The 26,857-nt window shown below is 37.5% G+C and overlaps 1 protein-coding gene across 1 annotated transcript in view; it reads left to right on the plus strand.

Moving 5' to 3' along the window:
- The window catches only part of REDIC1 (regulator of DNA class I crossover intermediates 1), a gene marked incomplete at both ends in the record, with an annotated part of 117,325 nt that overhangs the window by 76,288 nt on the left and 14,180 nt on the right, over positions 1-26,857 (plus strand). The window contains 1 exon segment of the mRNA XM_080811377.1: positions 22,312-22,378. Within this exon segment, the coding sequence (XP_080667503.1) occupies positions 22,312-22,378 (67 nt within the window).

Below are 26,857 nucleotides of genomic sequence, written 5' to 3' on the forward strand. Positions count from 1 at the left end.
TGGAAAGACTCTTCCCCATTCTATATTCTTACCTCCTTTGTTGTAGGTTAATTGACATATAGATGTGGATTTATTTCTGTGGCTCTCTATCCTGTTCCATTGATCTATGTGTCTGGTTTTGTGCCAGCACCATAGTATTTTGATTACTGTAGCTTTGTAGTCTATCTGGAAATCTGGGATTGCGATACCTTCAATTTTGTTCTTCTCAGCCTTAGCAACATGTTTAGGGCTGTGTTTCCTCAGACAAGGGAAACAAAAGTGAAAATGAACTAAAATACACCCAAATAAAGGGCTTTTGCACAGCAAGTAAACCACCAACAAATTAAAAAGGCAACCTACTTAGCAGGAGAAAATATTTACAAATTATATATATCCAGTAAGAAGTTAATGCCCTAAATGTATAAAGAACTGATACAACTCAGTCCCAAGCAAGCAAACAATCTGATTAAAAAATGAGCAGAAGACCTGGATGGACATTTTTCCAGTGAAGACAAACAGACGAAAAAAAAACCACATGAAAACAAACACATAAAAAAATCCTCAACGTCGCTAACCATCAGGGAAATGCAAATCAGAACCACAATGAGATACTACTTCATACCAGTCAGAATGGCCAGTATACAAAAGACAAGAAATAACAAGTATTGAGGAGGATGTGGAGGATTAATTTCAATTTTTTATATTGGAAATACATTCTCTATCTTTTCATGAACAATATATGCAAAACTTCTGGTTATCTGCCCTGATGCCTCAACTGCAGGAATTTAAAAGTTGCCTATGAGAGTTCCTGCCCTTCAGTTTTAGCTATTGAAAGATTAACTTGAATTACAATCTTATATTCTTTGATTTACTCAATACTTGGATTCTTCTGGTGCCTAAGGTCGACTTTTTACTGCTTTGTAGAGAACGTAGTTTCATAAAATACATATCACATTCATCCAAATAGTCATTTAGCTGTCTGTTTGGTTTACTTACACATTCCGTCATGTGCTGTGAGCAAAATACAGCCAAAATTGAAAAGGCTGCTATTTATAATTAAGGACAGGGACCTCTAAATGACTCCTTTTTGGTATGCTTGTAAAAAGGTCAGGCACCAGCATGTTAGTAGGAATAAAAATTGGTGCAACCACTATGGAAATCAGTATTGAACTTTAATAAAGTAAAAATAGAAATACCGTACAATCCAATAATTCCATTACTGGGTATTTACCCCCAAAAAACAGAAATATGGGGCACCTGGGTGGCTCAGTCAGTTAAGCAGCTGTCTTTGGCTCAGGTCATGATCCTGGGGTCCTGGGGTCGAGCCCCACATAGGGCTCCCTGCTCAGTGGGGAGCCTGCTTCTCCCTCTGCCTATACCCATGCTCATGCTCTCTTTCTCATTCACTCTATCAAATAAATAAATAAAATCTAAAAACAAAAATGTCTTAAAAACAGAAATACTAATTTGAAAAGGTATATGCATCCCAATCTTTATTGCAACATTATATGCAGTGGCCAAGATATGGAAGGAACCCAAATGCTCAGTTGATGAATGAATAAGAAATTGTGGTATGTGTATGTATATGTATGTGAGTATGCACACACACACACACACACACACACAGTAGAGTGTTACTCAGCCATAAAAAAGAATGAGATATTGCCATTTGTGACAATATAGATGCACCTAGAGAGTATTGTGGCAAATGAAATAAATCAGAGAAAAACAAATACCATATGATTTCACTTATATGTGGAATGTAAAAAATAAAATGAATGAGAAAACAATAAACCAAGACTTTTAAATACAGAGAACAAACTGGTGGTTGCCAGAGGGAAGATTGGTGGGGGATGGGCAAAATAGGTGAAGAGGATTATAAAATAAATAAGATATAAAATAAGTCATGGAAATGGCAAGTATAGCTTAGGAACTATTGCCAGTAATATTGTAATAACGTATGATGACAGATGGTAACTGTAGTTATACTGAGCATTGAGTAATGTGTAGAATGATTAAATCAGTATGTTGTATACCCAAAGCTAATATAAATGTTTATGTCAATTCAATAATAAATAATAAAAAAGACAGTTTTAAGTTTCATGGGCACTCAGAGGAAGATGTGATAGAGGAGAAAACTTTTGATCTGAATGTCAGTAAGTTAACCAAATGGGCAAACTGCCATCATCCTATGAAGAAAGAGCAATATAGATATAAACTAAGAGGTGAAGGAATATAGCTTCTTTTAGAAACTGTAAGTAATTTGTTTCATTCTACTTACTGTTATTGCTACTACTGTTGCATAAATTATAAAGGGTTGAGGGACAGCAAGAAATAATTCTGGACATTCTAAAGGACCAGGTCATAAAAGACCTTGTATGACATAATAGTTTAATTTCCTATCATCAGAGAGCCACTAAAAAAAATTTAGCAGACGAATATGATAACATCAGGGTATTAAAAAGTTGAGGAGTGGCATTGAGGATGGAAACAGGGAAGAGCTATCACAAAGATTTAGAAGTTCTAGATTTGAAAGAACTTGATGATTAGTTAAGTAAGAAGGAAAAAATTAAAGACCTGTATTTATGATTTGGGTAAATGAGTAGTTGATGGGATGATGCCATTCACCAAGATTGAAAATATGAGAGATGGTTGCAGAAAAGGTTAACTTTCCACCAAATTTTAGGTACTCTCTTTTATAGAATAGAGCTGTTATTTTGAAAGGAACACTTTTCCAAATCTTCCATCCATCTAAATTTGGCCATATGGCTCAATATTAGAATGTTATCAGAAGTGATGTGCATTGTTTTCATGCACAACAAAAAGTGGAGATTCCTTCTCTGTGGTATCCTTCTTGTGAGGGCTAGATGGCAGTGAAGCCCTAAGGAATGTTTGTATCCATAAGATAGGAGGGACTGAATCTAAATCACTAGATGGAAGAAGATTACCTATTGACTAGGAAAACTCATTTTAGATTATTTGCTTGAGAAAGAAATAATTGTTTAAGCATTATACATTTTGTGATTTATTTTTGTTACCTAGCATTTCTCGAATTCAGAATGAGAGATTTCTAAGAGAATATCAGTTAAGTTTTGACACATTGAGGTTAATTGAAGTCTTTTGAAAAATCTGTGATATATATGAAGATGTGTCATAGCCATTTATATAGAGAGAGCTTGAAGTCAGAAGAGCCTTTTAGTATTCAGTAAATAGATGGTAATTGAATACATTTGTGTCTACATATGTGATTTCCAAGAGAAAATGTATAGACTAAGAGCAGAGTCCTGAGAAGCCACAACATTTAAAGCTGGAGGACACTCTAGAAGAGAAGCCAGAAAAAGAGACAGAATGAATTGTTAGACAGGTTTGATGAATTCTACTAGAAGAATGGTACAAAAGGAAAATAGATTTTCAAGGATGGGAATATGGTCAATAATAACAGATGCTGTCCTATTACTCCTAGAACTTCTATTTTCCCAAAAAGAATAATACAGATATATTCTCTCAAAGAAGGAATTGTCAGCAGGTTAGAAAACTGAAAAAACAAACTGTTTGAGTACATTTATGGCAGCTTGAATGTGGCTAGAGCAAATCAGAGAAGAAAATAAGCCCATTGGTGGAGCCTGAAGGGAATCTGATGCTATGAGAATTTCTTTGGGTAGACCAGGCATAGGGTTTTTAATTTGTGGTATAGTGGAACCCTGGCTAAAATCCTAAATTCTGCAAGAGCTACGAAGGCAGAAGTCAGAACTGGAAAGAAAGAAGAGGTACGAGCAGAAGAAAGGTAGGGTTTGCCTGCCCACTGGCTGGGTAAAATCAGAACAGGTAGTTCCTACTGAGGCAGAATTAATGAAGAAGCAGAAGCACACAGAGAAAAACAAAAATCCATCTCCGATGGCAGATAGTGGGGAATGGAAAGTGTAGGGGTGGTGCAAGATCTTTTTGTTGGATGTGGAAGGGAATATGAAAGAACAGGTCTTGGAGGAGTATAATAATTATTTTTGTTAAGATTTATATATAACAATTTATTGCTTTCAGGTGTACAACATAATGATTGATATATGTATAAACTGTGAAATAATCACCAGAATAGGTCTAGTTGACATCCATTACCATACAACAGTTAAAAATGTGTTTTTCTTGTGATGAGAACTTTTAAGATCTACTTTCTTACGAAGTTTCAAATATGTAATAATGATTTACTAATTTTAGTCACCATGCTGTACATTACATCCTAGGACTTACTTTATAACTAGAAGTTTGTATTTTTTGACAACCTTCATCCCTTGTGCCTATACTCCACCTCTAGAAAACCACCTATCTGTTCTCTGAATCTATGAGTTTGTATTTAATTTTATTTTTTTTAGGTTACACGTGTAAGCGAGATCATATGGTATTTGTTTTTCTTTGTCTAACTTAATTTCACATAGCATAATGCCCTCAAGTTCCATTCATGTTGCTGCAAATGGCAGGGTTTCCTTCTTTAATATAGCTGAATAATATTCCATTGCATATGTATACCACATCATCTTTATACGTTTTCCTATCTAAAGACACTTAGTTCATTTCCATGTCTTAGCTGTAGTAAATAATGGCAATGAACAAGGGAGTGAGGATTATCACTTTGAGTTACTGTCTTCATTTCCTTTGGAAAAATTACTGGAAGTGGATTCTTTGGATCATATGGTAGTTCCGTTTTTAATTTTTGAGGATACTCTACACTGTTTTCTATAGTGGCTGACCTGTTTGCATTCCCACCAGCAATGCACAAGGGTTTCCTTTTCTCCACGTCCTTGCCAATACTTGTTACTTCTTGTCTTTATGGTATTAGCCATTTTAACAAGTGTGAGGTGCTGTCTCATTGGGGTTTTATTGATTTGCATTTTCTTGATGATTCATGATATTGAGCACCTTTTTGTTTACCTGTTGACCATCTGTATGCCTTCTTTGGGTAAAAGTCTGTTCAGTTCCTCTGCCAACTGTTTAATTAGATTGTTGGTATTTTGCTTTGAATTGTAGGAATTCTTTACATATTTTGGATATTAAACCATTATCAGATAAATGGTTTACAAATATTTACTCCCATTCTGTAGTTGCCTTTTCATTGTGTTGTTTCCTTTGCTGTACAGAGGTTTTTTAGTTTAATGTAGTCTCACTTGTTTAGTTTCACTTCATTTGCATTTGTTTTTGGTGTCAAATCCAGAAAATCATTCTAGATCAATGTCAAGGTGCTTTAGCCCTTGTGTTTTCTTCTAGCAGCTTTAAGGTTTCGGGTCTTCTGGTCAAGTCTTTATTCCACTTTAAGTTAATTTTTGTGTATGTGTAAGATAGGGGTCCACTTTCATTATTTTGCATGTAGTAACCAGTTTTCCTAGCACCATTTATTGAAGAGACTATCCTTCCTTACTGTACAATTTTGGCTCCTTTGTTGTAAATTAATTGGCCATTATATGTGTATTTTCTTCTTGGCTTTCTATTATGTTTCATTGGTCTTTGCCTGTTTTTATGCTAGTACCATACTGTTTTGATTACTGTAGCTTTTTTTTTTTTTAAGATTTTTTATTTGAGAGAGAGAGCAAGCACAAATAGGGGGGAGAGGTAGAGGGAGAAGCAGACTCTCCTGCTGAGCAGGAAACTTGGTGCAAGGCTCGATCCTAGGACCCCGAGATCATGACCTGACCTGAAGGCAGATGCTTAACCTGCTGAGCCACCCAGGCGCCCCAGATTATTGTAGCTTTCTAACGTTGTTTGAAATTAAGAATTGTGATGCTTCTCACTTTGTTCTTTTTCAAGATTGCCTTGGCTATTCAGGGTCTTTTATGGTTCTGTACAAGCTTTAGGATTACTTGTTCTACTTCTGTGAAAAATATCATTGGAATTTTGATAAGGGTTGTCTTGGAACTGCTCTGGGTAGTGTGGACATTTTAACAAGATAAATTCTTCCAATTCATGAGCACAGATTATCTTTCCAGTTATTTGTGTCTTCAGTGTCTTTTATAAGTGTCTTACAGTTTTTTGTTTACAGATCTTTTACCTCTTTGGTTAGATTTATTCCTAGGTTTTTTATCCTTTTTGATGCAATTGTAAATGGGATTGTTTCCTTAACTTCTCTGATAGCTCATTATTAGTGTATAGAAATGCAGCTGATTTTTTTTTTCCAAAGAAATCAATTTTTTTATTGAGGTATAATTGACATAATGTTATAGTGATTTCATGTGTACAACATAATGATTTACTATTTGTATATATTGTGAAATGATCACAAGATTAAGTCTAGTTAAAGCTATCACTGTATGTGGTTACAATAATTTTTTTCTTGTGATAACTTTTTTATTTTTTCCAATTTTTTATTTATTTTCAGCGTAACAGTATTCATTGTTTTTTCACCACACCCAGTGCTCCATGCAATCTGTGCCCTCCCTAATACCCACCACCTGGTTCCCCCATCCTCCCACCCCGCCCCTTCAAAACCCTCAGGTTGTTTTTCAGAGTCCATAGTCTCTCATGGTTCACCTCCCCTTCCAATTTCCCTCAACTCCTTTCTCCTCTCCATCTACCCTTGTCCTCTATATTATTTGTTATGCTCCACCAATAAGTGAAACCATATGATACTTGACTTTCTCTGTTTGACTTATTTCACTCAGCATAATCTCTTCCAGTCCTGTCCATGTTGCTACAAAAGTTGGGTATTCGTCCTTTCTGATGGAGGCATAATACTCCATAGTGTATATGGACCACATCTTCCTTATCCATTCATCCGTTGAAGGGCATCTTGGTTCTTTCCACAGTTTGGCGACCGTGGCCATTGCTGCTATAAACATTGGGGTACAGATGGCCCTTCTTTTCACTCCATCTGTATCTTTGGGGTAAATACCCAGCAGTGCAATTGCAGGGTCATAGGGAAGATCTATTTTTAATTTCCTGAGGAATCTCCACACTGTTCTCCAAAGTGGCTGCACCAGTTTGCATTCCCACCAACAGTGTAAGAGGGTTCCCCTTTCTCCACATCCTCTCCAACACACGTTGTTTCCTGTCTTGCTAATTTTGGCCATTCTAACTGGTGTAAGGTGATATCTCAATGTGGTTTTGATTTGAATCTCCCTGATGGCTAGTGATGATGAACATTTTTTCATATGTCTGGTAGCCATTTGTATGTCTTCCTTGGAGAAGTGTCTGTTCATATCTTCTGCCCATTTTTTAATATGATTATCTGTTTTGTGTGTGTTGAGTTTGAGGAGTTCTTTATAGATCCTGGATATCAACCTTTTATCTGTACTGTCATTTGCAAATATCTTCTCCCATTCCGCGGGTTGCCTCTTTGTTTTGATGACTGTTTCTTTTGCTGTGCAGAAGCTTTTTATCTTGATGAAGTCCCAGAAGTTCATCTTTGCCTTTGTTTCCTTCACCTTTGGAGACATATCTTGAAAGAAGTTGCTGTGGCTGATATCAAAGAGGTTACTCCCTATGTTCTCCTCGAGGATTCTGATGGATTCCTGTCTCACGTTGAGGTCTTTTATCCATTTCGAGTTTATCTTTGTGTACGGTGTAAGAGAATGGTCAAGTTTCATTCTTCTACATATAGCTGTCCAGTTTTCCCAGCACCATTTATTGAAGAGACTGTCTTTTTTCCACTGGATATTTTTTCCTGTTTTGTCAAAGATTATTTGACCATAGAGTTGAGGGTCCATATCTGGGCTCTCTACTCTGTTCCACTGGTCCATGTGTCTGTTTTTATGCCAGTACCATGCTGTCTTGGTGATCACAGCTTTGTAGTAAAGCTTGAAATCAGGTAACGTGATGCCACCAGTTTTATTTTTGTTTTTCAACATTTCCTTAGCAATTCGGGGTCTCTTCTGATTCCATACAAATTTTAGTATTATTTGCTCCAGCTCTTTGAAAAATACTGGTGGAATTTTGATTGGAATGGCATTAAAAGTATAGATTGCTCTGGGCAGTGTAGACATTTTAACGATGTTTATTCTTCCCATCCAAGAGCATGGAATGGTCTTCCATCTTTTTGTGTCTTCTTCAATTTCTTTTAGGAGTGTTGTGTAGTTCCTCGAGTACAGATCTTTAACCTCTTTGGTTAGGTTTATTCCGAGGTATCTTATGGTTTTTGGTGCTATAGTAAATGGAATCGATTCTCTAATTTGCCTTTCTGTATTTTCATTGTTAGTGTATAAGAAAGCCACTGATTTCTGGACATTGACTTTGTATCCTGCTACATTACTGAATTGCTGTATGAGTTCTAGTAGTTTGGAGGTGGAGTCTTTCGGGTTTTCCATATAAAGAATCATGTCATCTGCGAAGAGAGAGAGTTTGACTTCTTCCTTGCCAATTTGGATACCTTTTATTTCTCTTTGTTGTCTGATTGCTGTTGCTAGGACTTCTAATACTATGTTGAACAAGAGTGGTGAGAGTGGGCATCCTTGTCGTGTTCCTGATCTCAATGGGAAGGCTGCAAGCTTTTTCCCATTGAGGATGATATTTGCTGTGGGTTTTTCATAGAGAGATTTGATGAAGTTCAGGAATGTTCCCTCTATCCCTATACTTTGAAGCGTTTTAATCAGGAACGGATGCTGGATTTTGTCAAAAGCTTTTTCTGCATCAATGGAGAGGATCATGTGGTTCTTCTCTCTTCTCTTATTGATTTGTTCTATCACATTGATTGATTTGCGAATGTTGAACCATCCTTGTAACCCAGGGATGAATCCTACCTGGTCATGGTGGATAATCTTTTTAATGTGCTGTTGGATCCTGTTTGCTAGGATCTTGTTGAGAATCTTAGCATCCATATTCATCAGTGATATCGGTCTGAAATTCTCCTTTTTGGTAGGGTCTTTGCCTGGTTTGGGGATCAGGGTAATGCTGGCTTCATAAAAAGAGTCTGGAAGTTTTCCTTCTGCTTCAATTTTTTGAAACAGCTTCAGGAGAATAGGTATTATTTCTTCTTTGAAAGTTTGATAGAATTCCCCAGGGAATCCGTCAGGTCCTGGGCTCTTGTTTTTTGGGAGGTTTTTGATCACTGCTTCAATCTCGTTACTAGATATCGGTCTATTCAGGTTGTCAATTTCTTCCTGGTTCAATTTTGGGAGTTTATAGTTTTCCAGGAATGCATCCATTTCATCTAGGTTGCTTAGCTTATTGGCATATAACTGTTGATAATAGCTTCTGATGATTGTTTCTACTTCCTTGGTGTTAGTTGTGATCTCTCCCTTTTCATTCATAATTTTATTAATTTGGGCTTTCTCTCTTTTCTTTTGGATTAGTGTGGCCAATGGTTTATCGATCTTATTGATTCTTTCAAAAAACCAGCTTCTAGTTTCGTTGATACGTTCTACTGTATCTCTGGTTTCTACCTCGTTGATCTCTGCTCTAATCTTGATTATTTCCCTTCTTACGTGTGGAGTTGGTTTGATTTGTTGTTGATTCTCCAGTTCTTTAAGGTGTAGAGACAGCTGGTGTATTCTGGATTTTTCAATTTTTTTGAGGGAGGCTTGGATGGCTATGAATTTCCCCCTTAGGACCGCCTTTGCTGTATCCCATAGGTTTTGGAGTGAAGTGTCTTCGTTCTCATTGGTTTCCATAAATTGTTTAAGTTCTTCTTTGATCTCCTGGTTGATCCAAGCATTCTTAAGCAAGGTGGTCTTTAGCTTCCAGGTATTTGAGTTCCTTCTGAACTTTTCCTTGTGATTGAGCTCCAGTTTCAAAGCATTGTGATCTGAGAATATGCAGGGAATAATCTCAGTCTTTTGGTATCGGTTGAGCCCTGATTTGTGACCCAGTATGTGGTCTATTCTGGAGAAGGTTCCATGTGCACTTGAGAAGAATGAGTATTCTGTTGTTTTAGGGTGGAATGTTCTGTATATATCTATGAGGTCCATCTGGTCCAATGTATCATTCAATGCTCTTATTTCTTTATTGATTTTCTGCTTCGATCTGTCTATTTCTGAGAGAGGCGTGTTAAGATCTCCTACTATTAATGTATTCATATCAATATGACTCTTTATCTTGATTAATAGTTTTCTTATGTAATTGGCTGCTCCCATATTGGGGGCATAGATATTTACAATTGTTAGATCGTCTTGGTGGATAGTCCCTTTAAGAATGATGTAGTGTCCTTCTGTATCCCTGACTACCGTCTTTAGTTTAAAATCTAATTTATCTGATATGAGAATCGCTACCCCGGCCTTCTTTTGAGGCCCATTGGCGTGAAAGATGCTTCTCCATCCCTTCACTTTCAGTCTGGGTGTATCTTTAGGTTCAAAATGGGTCTCTTGTAGACAACATATGGATGGGTCCTGTCGTTTTATCCAATCTGCAACCCTGTGTCGTTTTATGGGTGCATTTAGGCCATTCACATTGAGAGTGATTATTGAGAGATACGTTTTTATTGACATTGTGTTATCTTTGAAGTCTTTCTTTCTGTCGATTGTCTCTATATTTCTGTTCAATGCTATTCTTAGGATTTTTCCTCTTTTATAGAACCCCCCTTAATATTTCCTGCAGTGTCGGCTTGGTGGTTGCATAGTCTTTCAAGCCTTGCCGGTCTTGGAAACTCTTTATCTCTCCATCCATTTTGAATGTCAGTCTTGCTGGATAAAGTATTCTTGGCTGCATGTTCTTCTCATTTAGTGCCCTGAATATATCTTGCCAGCCCTTTCTGGCTTGCCAGGTCTCTGTGGACAGGTCTGACGTTATTCTGATGGGCTTTCCTCTGTATGTAAGGAGCTTCTTTGTCCTAGCGGCTTTCAAGAGATTGTATCTACAATTATGATTCCTCAATTTTACTATGAGGTGCCTGAATGTTTTTTTTGAATTTATAATCTTGGGGGGGGACCTTTCTACTTCTAGTACATGAACACTTGTTCCATTCGCAAGATTGGGAAAATTTTCATGAAAAACTTGTTCCACTATATCTTCTAGACTTCTTTCTTTCTCTTCCCCTTCAGGGATTCCAATAATTCTGACGTTGGAACGTTTCATGGCATCATTTATTTCCCTGATTCTGTTTTCGTGGCTTCTAAGCTGTTTGTTCCAGGCTTCCTCCTGATCCTTTCTCTCTATTTGTTTGTCCTCCAGATCACTAATTCTATCTTCTGTCTCAGTTACCCTAGCTTTTAGAGAATTTAGATTAGATTGGAACTCATTGAGAGCGTTGTGAACCTCATCCCTGGTGGCCTTCAGCTCTGCCCTAACATTATGAACCTCTTCTCTGGTCGCTTTCAATTCTGCCCTAATCAATTCTATTTGGTCATCCATGGTTTTCTCCAACCTAGCTATTGCCTGGATAATTGTTAGCCTGAATTCTCTTTCTGACATATTGTCTATGTTGATAGCCGTTAGCTCTGTTGCAGAAGGCCCATCCTCTGTATTTTTCTTCTGTTGGGGATTCCTCCTCCTAGTCATTTTGGTGAGAGATGACTGGACAGATGTAGCTGGATGTATTGACCGTGGTGCAGTCAAGGTGCACCCTGGAACGCTTCTGAGCACTCAGGATTCCCCACCCAAATGAGAGAAAAAAGAAAAGAGAAAGAAAAAAGAGGGAGAGAGAGAGACAGGAAAAAAAGGGAAGATAAAAGTGAAGGTTCAGCCCAAATGGGCCCCAGGGTAAGGTTTATGACGTATACAAACAAAAACAGACAAACAAAAAGACTGATAAAAGTATATGACGAGAGAAAATATATATATATATATAAGCAAAAAAAAGGAGGAGCCTCGTCAAGAAGAACCCCAAGTATAAGATTTATATACTATCCGGACAAACATAAATACACAGAGACACTGGCAGAAGAAAAAGATGGGAGCATGGTTATAGATTCTCGGTGTGGGCGAGGAAGGTTATTTTGATTCTTCCTGGATGTATCTTGATATCTTTGTTAAAGGACTCAACTTTCCTAAGAAAAAAGGGGATTAAAAATTGGTTCACCTATAGGGGTAGGATTGCTTGGAGAAAGGGGGTTACCTTGAAGTTTAACTCTATATGAATATTAGAAAATAAAAATAAAAAAGGAATAAACTGGACTAAACTAAATTAAAAATTTTTTTAAAAATTAAGAAAATAGAAAAGAAAAAGAAAAACACATGTGTATGTATCAAAAAATTCAGGTTAGAAGTTTATCATGGAATTTGATGTACTGGACATCTCACTGTGATGGTAAATAGGTTAAAAAATTATCTATATAAAAAAAGAAAAAAAATGAACCAGAATAGTGGGAAAGAATTAAAAATAAAAGTTGTATCTATGAAGTAGTGGTGGTTGTTCTCTTGTAGTCTTTTTTTTTTTTTTTTTTCCTGATTTGTTTTCTGGGGGAGGGGGCTGCCACGTGGGTTTTCAGTCAATGATGTTCCCTGAGTTAAGTCCTCCCGACCCCTTCAAGGGGGTGGGCTCTGAGAAAAACGTTTTTTTCAGGTTTTTGTTCTCTGGAGGTTTTTATGTTTGTTCACTTCTTTTCTCTCGCCTTGACAGCTTTTGATGGTTTTTGGAGGTTTAGAGGAAAGAAAACTGCACCCCAACCTCCCTCTCAGAGAGAAGCCTCAGTCTGCTCCCCTGCAGGTGCTGCAGCCGCTGGGCCGCTGGCAGAGCAGGTTCTGAGTCACGGTCCCTGGGGACGCAGGATCTCCTGCTTGTACGCAAAACCAAGGCAGCTGTGGCTGTCTGGGCAGCTCCAGACCGCCACAGAGGTTCCAAGCAGCAATCGCACACTGAGATTCTCCCGCTGGCTGGGGCTAAGAGCGCAGGGCTTGCGCGCACCTCTCCCAGGGGATGGTTTGGGGCGCAGCGCCTCCAGCTCTATCGGCTCTATCGCCGCGTGGGTCTATCGCCGCGTGGGTCCCAGAACACCAGGCTGGGGGTTCGTGCACCTCTCTCAGGGGAGGTTGAGGCACGCGCGCATCTCCAGTAAGGTGCGCGTTCTGCCGTCTGGTGTGGCTCCCAGCCCCTCACGGGAGCCGGACTCCACCCGTTCTCGGGCGCACTGGCGGCTCCGGGACAAAGACCAGGTTTCTCCGCCGCACTCTCTGGCTCAGCGCCAGGGGAGGCTGCCCTGGGTCTGGGGACTTAAGCCCTTATCCCTATCCGCCCCGATTCCCACAATTTCCCCGCTCGAGTCTTTGCTCTTTTGAGTGCTTTCAGCAAGACTCCAAGTTAATGCTGGTCCCCAGATGCCGGGCACTCTCGTATTGGGGTATTATTTTCCAGTCGGTCGCCTCTGGTGGCTCCGTCCCCCTTTTGTTTATCTTCCGATATCAGTCCGACGTTCCCACTCCACTTTACCTGCCCACTGGTGTATTCTGGCCCCCGTAGAGATCCAGACGTGTATAATTCTGATCTCAGGCTGATTTCATGGGTGATCGGAGTTCTTTGGTAGGTAATCAGCTCACTTTAGGGTGCAGGTTGAAAAGGCGCCTCCTCCTACTTCCCCGCCATCTTGTCTCCCCCCAATGCAGCTGATTTTTGTATTGATTATGTAACCTGCAACTTTACTGAATTTATTTATTGTATCTAACAGTTTTTTGGTGGAATGTTTAGGGTGTTCTACATATAGTATCATGATATCTTCAAATGAAGGTAATTTTAATTGTTCCTTTCTGTTTTGGAAGCCTTTTTTTTTTCCTTGCCTGATTACTCTAACTAGGACTTCTAGTGTCATGTTGAATGAAAGTGGCCAGAGTAGACATCCTTGTGTTATTCCTTATCTTAGAGGAAAAACTTTGAGCATTTTACTCTTTAGTGTGATGTTAGCTATAGGCTGAACATATATGTCTTTTATTCTGTCAAGGTATATTCCCTCTCTTTTGTTGCAAGTTTTAATCATGAATGGATGTTGAATTTTGTCAAATGCCTTTTCTGCATTTTTTGAGATGTTCTTATTATCCTTCAGTGTTGAACTGTCTTTACGATACTAGAATAAATCCCCCTTGATCATGGTGTATAATCCTTTTAATGTATTGTTAAATATAATTTGCGTATTTTCAAGATTTTTGAATCTATGTTCATTAAGGATATTATCCTATAATTTCTTTTCTGGTAGTGTCCTTTTCTGGTTTTTGTATCAAGATAATGCTGGCTTCATAAAATGAGTTTGGAAGTGTTTGTTTCTCCTCTATTTTTTGGAAGAGTTTTAGAGAAGGATTGATGGTAATTCTTTTTAAAATGTTTGGTAGTTTGATAGAATTCACCAGGAAGCCATTAGTTCTGGACTTTTGCTTATGGGGAAGTTTTTGATTACTAATTCAATCTCTTTACTAGTAATTGGTATATTCATATTTTCAATTTCTTAATGAATCAGTCTTGGTAGTTTGATTTACTGATTTCTTCTAGGTCATTCAGTTTGTTGGCTTATCGTTCTTAGTTTCTTATGATCTGTTTTTCTGTTATCACTTATAACATCTCTTTCATTTCTGATTTTGAGTCCTCTTTTTACCCTTTTGAATATAGCTAATAGTTTGTAAATTTTTTTTTATCTTTTCAGACAACCAGCTCTTAGTTTCATTAATCTTTTCTATTATCTTTTTAGTTTCTGTCTTGTTTATTTCCACTCTGATCTTTGTTATTTACTTTCTTCTAACTGTAGGTTCAGTTCATTAGTTTCTTGAGGTATAAAGTTAGGTTGTTTAAGATCTTTCTAGTTTCTTAATATAGATGTTTATCACTACAAACTTCCCATTTAGAACTGTTTTTGCTGCATTCCAGAGTTTTGATAGTTTGTATTTCCATTTTTTATTTGTGTCAAGCTACTTAAAAATATTTTTTGATTATTTTTTTCTGCCATTGGTTGTTTAAGAACATGTTGTATAATTTTCATATGCTTATCAGTTTTCCAGTTTCCCTCTTGTAATTTTTATTTTCATATCATTATGGTTTGAAAATATGGCTTATGTGATTTCAGTCTTCTTAAATTTATTGACTTGTTTTTTGGCCTAAAATACAATATATCATGGAAAATATTCAATGTGTACTTGAGAAGAATGTATATGCTATTGCTTTTGAATGAAATGCTCTGTATATATCTGTTTAGTACATCTGGTTTAAAGTGTTATTGAAGGCCAGTGTTTCCTTATTGATTTTCTGTCTGGAGGATTTATCCACTGATGAAAGTGGGGGGTATTCAAGTTCCCAACTGTTATCATATTGCTGTTTCTCTTTTTAGGTCTGTTCATCTTTGCTTTATATATTTAGATACTCCTATGTTAGGCTCTTATATATTTTCAAATATTGCATCTTCTTCTTGGATTCATCTCTATTTCATTAGATAAGAACTTTATTTGTCTCTTAATTACAGTCTTGTTTTAAAGTCTGTTCTGTCTATTTGTATCCACTCCAGTTTTCTTCTGGTATCCATTTTCATGAAATATCTTTTTCCATCCTTTCACTTTTAGTCTGTATGTGTCCTTACATGTGAAATGAGTCTTTAGAACAGAGCATATAAATGGATTTTTAAAAAAAAATCCATTTGGCCACTCTGTATCTTTTGATGGGAGAAATTTATTTAGTCCATATTTGTTTTAAAAAGTTATAAATAGACTTGGGCTAATTTATATTTTGCTCATCATGTCTTGGCTGTTGTGTAATTCCTTTCTTTCTTCTCTTGCTCTGTTCCTTTGTGATTTGATGATTTTCTGTAGTGTTAGATTCATTTCTGTTTACATCTTGTTTATTTATTGTAGGTTTTGCATTGTGGTTACCATGAGGCTTATATAAAACAACTTCTATTGATAACAGCACATTTCAACCTGATATAAAACTTAAAGTCAAATGCATTCTAAAGCTGTATAGTTTTACTACCCCCCAACATGTTATGTTTTTGATGTCACAACTTCTTTTGGTCTTAGTATTTATTTTTTAATTGTTTTTAAAATTAATTAATTTATTTTAATAAACATATAATGTATTTTTATCCCCAGGGTTACAGGTCTGTGAATTTCCAGGTTTAAACATTTCACAGCACTCATCATAGCACATACCCTCCCCAATGTCCATATCCCCACCACCCTCTCCCATCCCCCCTCCCCCCAGCAACCCTCAGTCTGTTTTTTGAGATTGAGTCTTTTATGGTTTGTCTCCCTCCCAATCCCATCTTCTTTCATTTTTCCTTTTCCTACCTCCCCCCAACCCCCCCACATTGCATCTCCACTTCCTCATATCAAAGAGATCATATGATAGTTGTCTTTCTCCGATTGACTTATTTCGCTAAGCATAATACCCTCTAGTTCCATCCACGTCGTCGCAAATGGCAAGATTTCATTTCTTTTGATGGCTGCATAGTATTCCATTGTGTATATATACCACCTCTTCTTTATCCATTCATCTGTTGATGGACATCGAGGTTCTTTCCACAGTTTGGCTGTTGTGGACATTGCTGCTATAAACATTCAGGTGCATGTGCCCCTTCGGAGCACCACGTTTGTATCTTTAGGATATATACCCAGTAGTGCAATTGCTGGGTCATAGGGTAGCTCTGTTTTCAGTTTTTTGAGGAACCTCCACACTGTTTTCCAGAGTGGTTGCACCAGCTTGCATTCCCACCAGCAGTGTAGGAGGGTTCCCCTCTCTCCGCATCCTCACCAGCATCTGTCATTTCTTGACTTGTTCATTTTAGCCATTCTGACTGGTGTGAGGTGGTATCTCATTGTGGTTTTGATTTGTATCTCCCTGATGCCGAGTGATGTGGAGCACTTTTTCATGTGTCTGTTGGCCATCTGGATGTCTTCTTTGCAGAAATGTCTGTTCATGTCCTCTGCCCATTTCTTGATTGGATTATTTGTTCTTTGGGTGTTGAGTTTGCTAAGCTCTTTATAGATTTTGGATATTAGCCCTTTCTCTGATATGTCATTTGCAAATATCTTCTCCCATTCTGTCAGTTGTCTTTTGGTTTTGTTAACTGTTTCCTTTGCTGTGCAAAAGCTTTTGATCCTGATGAAATCCCAATAGTTCATTTTTGCCCTTGCTTCTTTTGCCTTTGGCGATGTTCCTAGGAAGAAGTTGCTGCGGTGGAGGTCAAAGAGGTTGCTGCCTGTGTTCTCCTCAAGGATTTTGATGGATTCCTTTCTCACATTGAGGTCCTTCATCCATTTTGAGTCTATTTTCGTGTGTGGTGTAAGGAACTAGTCCAATTTCACTTTTCTGCGTGTGGCTGTCCAGTTTTCCCAGCACCATTTGTTGAAGAGGCTGTCTTTTTTCCATTGGACATTCTTTCCTGCTTTGTCGAAGATTAGTTGACCATAGAGTTGAGGGTCTATTTCTGGGCTTCTAGTCTGTCCCATTGATCTATATGTCTGTTTTTGTGCCAGTACCATACTGTCTTGATAATGACAGCTTTGTAATAGAGCTTGAAGTCCGGAATTGTGATGCCGCCGACTTTGGCTTTCTTTTTCAATATTCCTTTGGCTATTTTAGGTCTTTTCTGGTTCCATATAAATTTTAGGATTATTTGTTCTATTCCTTTTAAAAAAATGGATGGGATTTTGATAGGGATTGCATTAAATGTGTAGATTGCTTTAGGTAGAATAGACATTTTCACAATATTTATTCTTCCAATCCATGAGCATGGAATATTTTTCCATTTCTTTTTGTCTTCCTCAATTTCTTTCATGAGTACTTTATAGTTTTCTGAGTATAGATTCTTTGCCTGTTTGGTTAGATTTATTCCTGGGTATCTTATGGTTTTGGGTGTGACTGTAAATGGGACTGACTCCTCAATTTCTCTTTCTTCTGTCTTGTTGTTAGTGTAAAGAAATGCGACTGATTTCTGTGCATTGACTTTATATCCTGACACTTTACTGAATTCCTGTACAAGTTCTAGCAGTTTTGGAGTGGAGCCTTTTGGGTTTTCCACATACAGTATCATATCATCTGCAAAGAGTGTTAGTTTGACTTCTTCTTTGCCAATTTGGATGCCTTTAATTTCTTTTTGTTGTCTGATTGCTGAGGCTAGGACTTCTAGTACTATGTTGAACAGCAGTGGTGATAACGGACATCCTTGCCGTGTTCCTGACCTTAGCGGAAAAGCTTTCAGGTTTTCTCCATTGAGAATGATATTTGCAGTGGGTTTTTCATAGATGGCTTTGATGATATTGAGGTATGTGCCCTCTATCCCTACACTTTGAAGAGTTTTAATCAGGAAGGGATGCTGCACTTTGTCAGATGCTTTTTCAGCATCTATTGAGAGTATCATATGGTTCTTACTCTTTCTTTTATTAATGTGTTGTATCACATTGATGGATTTGCGGATGTTGAACCAACCTTGCAGCCCTGGAATAGATCCCACTTGGTCGTGGTGAATAATCCTTTTAATGTACTGTTGGATCCTATTGGCCAGTATTTTGGTGAGAATTTTCGCGTCTGTGTTCATCAAGGATATTGGTCTGTAATTCTCTTTTTTGATGGGATCCTTGTCTGGTTTTGGGATCAAGGTGATGCTGGCCTCATAAAATGAGTTTGGAAGTTTTCCTTCCATTTCTATTTTTTGGAACAGTTTCAGGAGAATAGGAATTAATTCTTCTTTAAATGTTTGGTAGAATTCCCCTGGGAAGCCGTCTGGCCCTGGGCTTTTGTTTGTTTGGAGATTTTTGATGACTGTTTCAATCTCCTTACTGGTTATGGGTCTGTTCAGGTTTTCTGTTTCTTCCTGGTTCAGTTGTGGTAGTTTATGTGTCTCTAGAAATGTATCCATTTCTTCCAGATCATCAAATTTGTTGGCGTAGAGTTGCTCGTGGTATGTTCTTATAATTGTTTGTATTTCTTTGGTGTTGGTTGTGATCTCTCCTCTTTCATTCATGATTTTATTTATTTGGGTCCTTTCTCTTTTCTTTTGGATAAGTCTGGCCAGAGGTTTGTCAATCTTATTCTTTCAAAGAACCAGCTCCTAGTTTTGTTGATTTGTTCTATTGTTTTTTTTTAGTTTCTATTTCATTGATTTCTGCTCTGATCTTTATGATTTCTCTTCTCCTGCTGGGTTTAGGCTTTCTTTGTTGTTCTCTCTCCAGCTCCTTTAGGTGTAGGGTTAGTTTGTGTATTTGAGACCTTTCTTGTTTCTTGAGAAAGGCTTGCACCGCTATATATTTTCCTCTCAGGACTGCCTTTGTTGTGTCCCACAGATTTTGAACTGTTGTGTTTTCATTATCATTTGTTTCCATGAATTTTTTCAATTCTTCTTTAATTTCCTGGTTGACCCATTCATTTTTTAGAAGGATGCTGTTTAGTCTCCATGTATTTGGGTTCTTTCCAAATTTCCTCTTGTGATTGAGTTCTAGCTTCAGAGCATTGTGGTCTGTAAATATGCAGCGAATGATCCCAGTCTTTTGATACCGGTTGAGACCTGATTTGTGACCCAGGATGTGGTCTATTCTGGAGAATGTTCCATGTGCACTAGAGAAGAATGTATATTCTGTTGCTTTGGGATGGAATGTTCTGAATATATCTGTGATGTCCATCTGGTCCAGTGTGTCATTTAAGGCCTTTATTTCCTTGTTGATCTTTTGCTTAGATGATCTGTGCATTTCAGTGAGGGGAGTGTTTAAGTCCCCTTCTATTATTGTATTACTGTTGATGTATTTCTTTGATTTTGTTATTAATTGGTTTATAAAGTTAGCTGCTCCCATGTTAGGGGCATAGATATTTAAAATTGTTAGGTCTTCTTGTTGGACAGACCCTTTGAGTATGATATAGTGTCCTTCCTCATCTCTTATTATAGTCTTTGGTTTAAAATCTAATTGATCTGATATAAGGATTGCCACCCCAGCTTTCTTCTGATGTCCATTAGCATGGTACATTGTTTTCCACCCCCTCACTTTAAATCTGGAGGTGTCTTCGGGTCTAAAATGAGTTTCTTGTAGGCAGCATATTGATGGGTTTTGTTTTTTTATCCATTCTGATACCCTGTGTCTTTTGATTGGGGCATTTAGCCCATTAACATTCAGGGTAACTATTGAGAGATATGAATTTAGTGCCATTGTATTGCCTGTAAGGTGACTGTTACTGTATATTGTCTCTGTTCCTTTTTGGTCTACTACTTTTAGGGTCTCTCTTTGCTTAGAGGACCCCTTTCAATATTTCCATTCGAGCTGGTTTGGTGTTTGCAAATTCTTTCAGTTTTTGTTTGTCCTGGAAGCTCTTTATCTCTCCTTCTATTTTCAATGATAGCCTAGCTGGATATAGTATTCTTGGCTGCATGTTTTTCTCGTTTAGTGCTCTGAATATATCATGCCAGTTCTTTCTGGCCTGCCAGGTCTCTGTGTGTTTGTATAAGCTCCTTTCTTGGAGACACCAGCAGTCTGGGGTAAGGCAGAGGGAGTATGAGGATGGTACCTGCTGGCCTTCACAAAATCTGGAGGGGATTTCAGGTGGCCCCTAGATGTGTGTTTAATTAGAAGCTTGCCCCTCTGGCCACAGGTACGAAGATAAGCTAATATAGGCCTCTTTAACAGAAAAATGGGTGTTTCATTCAGCTGCCTCATCACTGCTCCCTGGATGTGTAACTGGTTAAGAACTCTTTTTCTGTTTGTTAAAATTCTGTGGGACTTGCATACATAAAGCCCCATTGGCTATCAGAACTGATGATCAAGGGACATCCCATGGGTGGTAGGGGTTCTAGATGTGTGCACTGGGAGTGTTTCCAGGCAGTACCCACGACCTGGAACAAAGCAGAAGGAGAGTGTGAGGATGGTGCCTGCTGGGCTCGACAGTCTTTGGAGAGTATTTTAGTAGGCCTTTAGATGTGTGTTAAATTAGAAGCCTATCACATAAAATATGTAGTGTCAGAGCAAAAACAATATAAATGCAATAGAAAACTGATTCAGAAAACAGGAAAAGTGGAAATATGGAGTTACTGATCCATACCAATTAAGAAATCCAGCTTGGAAGGCATTGTGAAGGCTTGTTCTCCTGGGGTATGGGAGAAATTCTTTGAATAATTTAGTTTCTTCTCTTTGGGATGATCTTTTCTATCACTTATCCTCCATAAACAGATCTGAGATAGGTATTGGTTTATGTACTTATGAACTAGCTGTCTCAACTTTCGTGTTGTGGTTTGAGTTTGGAGCTTGAGTGTTTTAATAGTTGAATATAGAATACTTTTTCAATGAGTGAATAGTGAGGTTAGAGAAGAGCCTTGCTCCATAAAGTTATTCAGGACCCCAAGTTGATGGGGGCTTTGCTGTCTTTAACTGGTGGTTTCCACATTTATAGTGTATGTTGATATCAGATAGCAGAAGAGAAACAGAAGTAGAGGATTGTGGAGAAAATTTTTAGAGCCAGGAGTAGTACTTGTGTACACCACTTTCGCCCATTACCAGAACTTAAGTCACATGTCCAAACCAACTCCAAGGGAGGCTAGGAAATGTGGTCTAGCTGTATGCCTAAGAGGAAAGGGAAATAGTTTGGTGAACAGCTGGACAGTTTCTCCTTTGTCCTGCTTTTCTTTATTAAAACACTCTGTCTTACCAACAGAGAATATATGTTTTTTTTCTAAGTCCATGATACATTTGCAAATACAATAAATAAGTCATAAAGAAAGTTTGAGATGTTTCTAAGGAGAGATTTATAGTCACATTCTCTAATAATTCATTAAGTTGGAAATCAACAACAAAAGATGCTTCACCTCCCTTTCCTTCTTGGAAATTAAACACTCTGGGTTTTAAAAAGAGAAAAAATGGGCGCCTGGGTGGCTCAGTGGGTTAAGCCTCTGCCTTCAGCTCAGGTCATGATCTCAGGGTCCTGGGATCGAGTCCCGCATCGGGCTCTCTGCTCAGCAGGGAGCCTGCTTCCCCCTCTCTCTCTGCCTGCCTCTCTGCCTACTTGTGATTTCTCTGTCAAATAAATAAATAAAATTTAAAAAATAAAAAAAAATAAAAAAAAATAAAAAGAGAAAAAATAATGAAAACAAATAGAACTTACAAAGAAATTGATAAAAATGAAAACCAATGCTTTGTTCTACAGAAAATTTATACTTTGTGGGCTTTTATTATTTAAGAAACTTGAAGATACATAAAGTGATAACCAACTTAAGTTATCCAATTTAACAGAATAAATCTCCAGATTGCTTTTATATTTCTATCTCTTTGAATTTCATTTACTGTGATTACCTCAGGCCTTTTCTTTCCATCAGTTTTCTTAGCAAGTGTCTATTCTGTTGCTTGCTGTTTCAAAACATATTTAAAATTTTATTTTATTGTTCATCAGGCAAAGTTTCTTTGTAGTTTTAAGATCATCTTTGTTGAACTAAAGTAATGTAAAGGAAAAGTATTGTAAAATGAATTGGTGAGATTAAAAGGGAGATATGAGTAGGTATTAACTATTTATACTTGGGTGTTAAAATTTTGTTTTTCTTCTAGATTCTGATGGAAGGAAGAGGAACCTGTTCTTTAGAAGAGAGATCAACATCTAAGAAAATCTGTCAGTGTAACTAAAATGAATTTTTTATTCTTTAAAAAAAAAAAACTCACATTTAAATGAGAATCAGTTAAATTTTGATTTTTTTTTCAGATTTTTGCCAGCAAATATTTCATAGATATTTAAGAATATACTGGCAATGCAACTGACTCTTTTAAAATTGCTCTTACCTTTTATAAAATACATTATACATAAGTATATGTAATGTATATACACAGTTTAGTGAATAATAAAATTGATACCCTTGTATATACTTTGTAGCTTAAGAAATAATGTATACTTAGTACTTTTGAAGCTCTTCTCAATTGCATTTCCTATCCTGCCACCTAGAGGTAACTGTTATCCTGAATTTATTTTTGTGATATCCCACAGTCTTTTCCATTGCTTGGTTTTGAACTTTCTACAAATTGAGGCAAACTCCACATATTTTTCTGCAATTTGCTTTTTCTTTGTTGTTGTTTACTCAATGTATTTTGAGATTTTTACTTTGATAGTTGTGATTCTAGTTCATATCATCATTTGTTTACTACTTTAAGCCTTCTATTTTGTGAAATGTAGTACCACATCTTTTTTTGTTTTTTTTTTAAATTATTTTTATTAATATATAATGTATTTGCCTCAGGGGTACAGGTCTGTGAATCATCAGGCTTACACATTTCACAGCACTCACCATAGCACATACCATCCCCAGTGTCCATAACCCAACCACCCTCTTCCTACAAACCCTCAGTTTGTTTTGTGAAATTAAGAGTCTCTTGTGGTTTGTCCCCCTCCTGAGCCTATCTTGTTTCATTTTTTCTTTCCCTACCCTCCAAAACCACTACCCTGCCTCTCAAATTCTTCATATTGGAGAGATCATATGATAATTGTCTTTAGATAGAAATATCTGAAAAATATCTAAAAAGATATTTCTCTTTCTCTGGTTTATTTCGCTCAGCATAATACCCTCTAGTTCCATCCACATCACTGCAAATGGCAAGATTTCATTTCTTTGAGGCTGCATACTATTCCATTGTGTGTGTGTGTGTGTGTGTGTGTGTGTATGTATGTATATATATTATATATATATATATACACACACACACCACATCTGTGTATGTACCACATATATATAGATAGAGATATATCTATATCTATATATATCATATCTTCCATTCATCTGTTGATGCACATCTGTAGTTCTTTCCATAATTTGGCTATTGTGGACATTGCTGCTGTAAACATTTGGGTGCACATGCCCCTTTGGATCACAAAATTTGTATTTTTAGGGTAAATACCCAGTAGTGTGATTGTTGGGTCATAGGATAGCTCTATTTTCAGCTTTTTGAAGAACCTCCATGCTGTTTTCCAGAGTGGCTGCACCAGCTTGCATTCCCACCAAAAGTGTAGGAGGGTTCCCCTTCTCCACATCCTCGCCAACATCTGTCGTTTCCTGACTTGTTAATTTTAGCCATTATGACTGGTGTGAGTTGGTATCTCACTGTGGTTTTGATTTGTATATCCCTGATGCCAAGTAATGTTGAGCACTTCTTTGTGTGTCTTTTGGCCATCTGGATGTCTTCTTTGCAAAAATGTTTGTTCATGTTTTCTGCCCATTTCTTGATTGGATTATTTGTTCTTTGGGTGTTGAGTTTGATAAGTTCTCTATAGATTTTGGATACTAGCCCTTTCTCTGATATGTCGTTTGCAAATATCTTCTCCCATTCTGTCATTTGTCTTTTGGTTTTGTTAACTGTTTCCTTTGCTGTGCAAAAGCTTTTGATCTTGATGAAGTCTCAATAGTTCATATTTGCCCTTGCTTCCCTTGCCTTTGGTGGTGTTTCTAGGAAGAAGTTGTTGTGGCTGAGGTCGAAGAGGTTGCTGCCTGTGTTCTCCTCAAGGATTTTGATGGATTCCTATCTCACATCCATTTTGAGTCTATTTTTGTGTGTGGTATAAGGAAATGGTCCAGTTTCATTCTTCTGTATGTGGCTGTCCAATTTTCCCAACACCATTTGTTGAAGAGACTGTCTTCTTTCCATTGGACATTCTTTCTTGCTTTGTCAAAGATTAGTTGATCGTGAGGGTCTATTTCTGGGCTCTCTATTCTGTTCCATTGATCTATGTGTCTGTTTTTGTGCCAGTACCTTACTGTCTTTATGATGACAGCTTTGTAATAGAGCTTAAAGTCTGGAATTGTGATACCACCCACTTTGGTTTCTTTTTTAACATTCCTCTGGCTATTCAGGGTCTTTTCTGATTCCATATAAATTTTAGGATATTTGTTCCATTTCTTTGAAAAAATGGATGGGATTTTGATAGGGATTGCATTAAATGTGTAGATTGCTTTAGGTAGCATAGACATTTTCACAGTATTTGTTCTTCTAATCTATGAGCATGGAATGTTTTTCCATTTCTTTGTGTCTTCTTCAATTTCTTTCATGAGTACGTTACAGTTTTCTGAGTACAGATTCTTTGCCTCTTTGGTTAGGTTTATTCCTAGGTATCTTATGGTTTTGGGAACAATTGTAAATGAGATTGACTCTTTAATTTCTCTTTCTTCTGTCTTGCTGTTGGTGTATAGAAATGCAACTGATTTCTGTGCGTTGATTTTATATTCTGACACTTTACTGAATTCCTGTATGAAGTCTAGCAGTTTTGGAGTGGAGTCTTTTAGGTTTTCCCCATAAAGTATCATATCATCTGCAAAGAGTGAGTTTGACTTCTTCTTTGCCTATTCGGATGCCTTTTTATTTCTTTTTGTTGTCTGATTGCTGAGGCTAGGACTTCTAGTATTTTGTTGAATAGCAGTGGTGATAGTGGACATCCCTGCCTTGTTCCTGACCTTAGCAGAAAAGCTCTCAGTTTTTCTCCATTGAGAATGATACTTGCTGTGGGTTTTTTGTAGATGGCTTTGATGATATTGAGGTTTATACCCTCTATCCCTACACTTTGAAGAGTTTTGATCAAGAAGAGATGCTGTACTTTGTCAAATGCTTTTTCAGCATCTATTGGGAGTATCATATGGTTCATGTTCTTTCTTTCACTAATGTATTGTATCACATTGATTGATTTGCAGATGTTGAACCAACTTGCAGCCCAGAAATAAATCCCACTTGGTCGTGGTGAATAATCCTTTTAATGTACTGTTGGATCCTATTGGCCAGTATTTTGGTGAGAATGTTTGCATCCATATTCAACAAGGATATTGGTCTGTAATTCTTTTTGGTGGGGTCTTTGTCTGGTTTTGGGATCAAGGTAATGCTGGCCTCATAAAATGAGTTTAGAAGTTTTCCTTCCATTTCTGTTTTTTGGAACAGTTCCTGAGAATAGGTATTAATTCTCCTTTAAATGCTAGGTAGAATTCCCCTGGGAAGCCATCTGGCCCTGAGTTCTTGTTTGTTGGGATATTTTTGATGACTGCTTCAATCTCCTTACTGGTTATGGATCTGTTCAGGTTTTCTATTTCTTTCTGGTTCAGTTTGGTAGTTTATATGTCTCTAGGAATGCATCCATTTCTTCCAGATTGTCAAATTTGCTGGCATATAGTTGCTCATAATATGTTCTGATAATTGTTTGTATTTCTTTGGTGTTAGTTGTGATCTCTCCTCTTTCATTCATGATTTTATTAATTTGGGTCCTTTCTCTTTTTTTTTAAGATTTTATTTATTTACTTGACAGATCACAAGTAGGCAGAGAGGCAGGCAGAGAGAGAGGAGAAAGCAGGCTCCCTGCAGAGCAGAGAGCCCGACGCGGGGCTCGATCCCAGGACCCTGGGATCATGACCTGAGCCGAAGGCAGAGGCTTTAACCCACTGAGCCACCGAGGCGCCCCTCTCTTTTCTTTTTGATAAGTCTGGCCAGGGGTTTATAAATCTTAGTAATTCCTTCAAAGAACCAACTCCTAGTTTTGTTGATCTGTTCTACTGTTCTTTTGGTTTTCATTTCATTGCTTTCTGCTCTGATCTTTATGACTTCTCTTCTCCTGCTCGGTTTGGGCTTTGTTTGCTGTTCTTTCTCTAGCTTCTTTAGGTGTAGGGTTAGGTTGTGTACTTGAGATCTTTCTTGTTTCTTGAGAAAGGTTTGTGTCACTGTATACTTTCTTCTCAGGACTCCCTTTGCTGTGTCCCAAAGATTTTGAACAGTTGTATTTTCATTTTCATTTATTTCCATAATTTTTTTCAATTCTTCTTTAATTTCCTGGTTGACCCATTCATTCTTTAGTAGGATGCTCTTTACCCTTTATGTATTTGAGTTCTTTTCAGCTTTCCTCTTGTGATTGAATTCTACCTTCAGAGCATTGTGGTCTGAAAATATGCAGGGAATGATCCCAATCTTTTGGTATCAGTTGAGACCTGATTTGTGACCCAGGATGTGTGCTCTATTCTGGAGAGTGTTCCGTGTGCACTAGAGAAGAATGTGTATTCTGTTGCTTTGGAATGGAATGTTCTGAATATATCTATGACGTCCTTCTGGTCCACAGTGTGTCATTTAAAGCCTTTATTTCCTT

Source organism: Martes martes (assembly GCF_963455335.1).
Source record: "Martes martes genome assembly, chromosome: 8".
Classification (NCBI taxonomy): Eukaryota; Metazoa; Chordata; class Mammalia; order Carnivora; family Mustelidae; genus Martes; species Martes martes.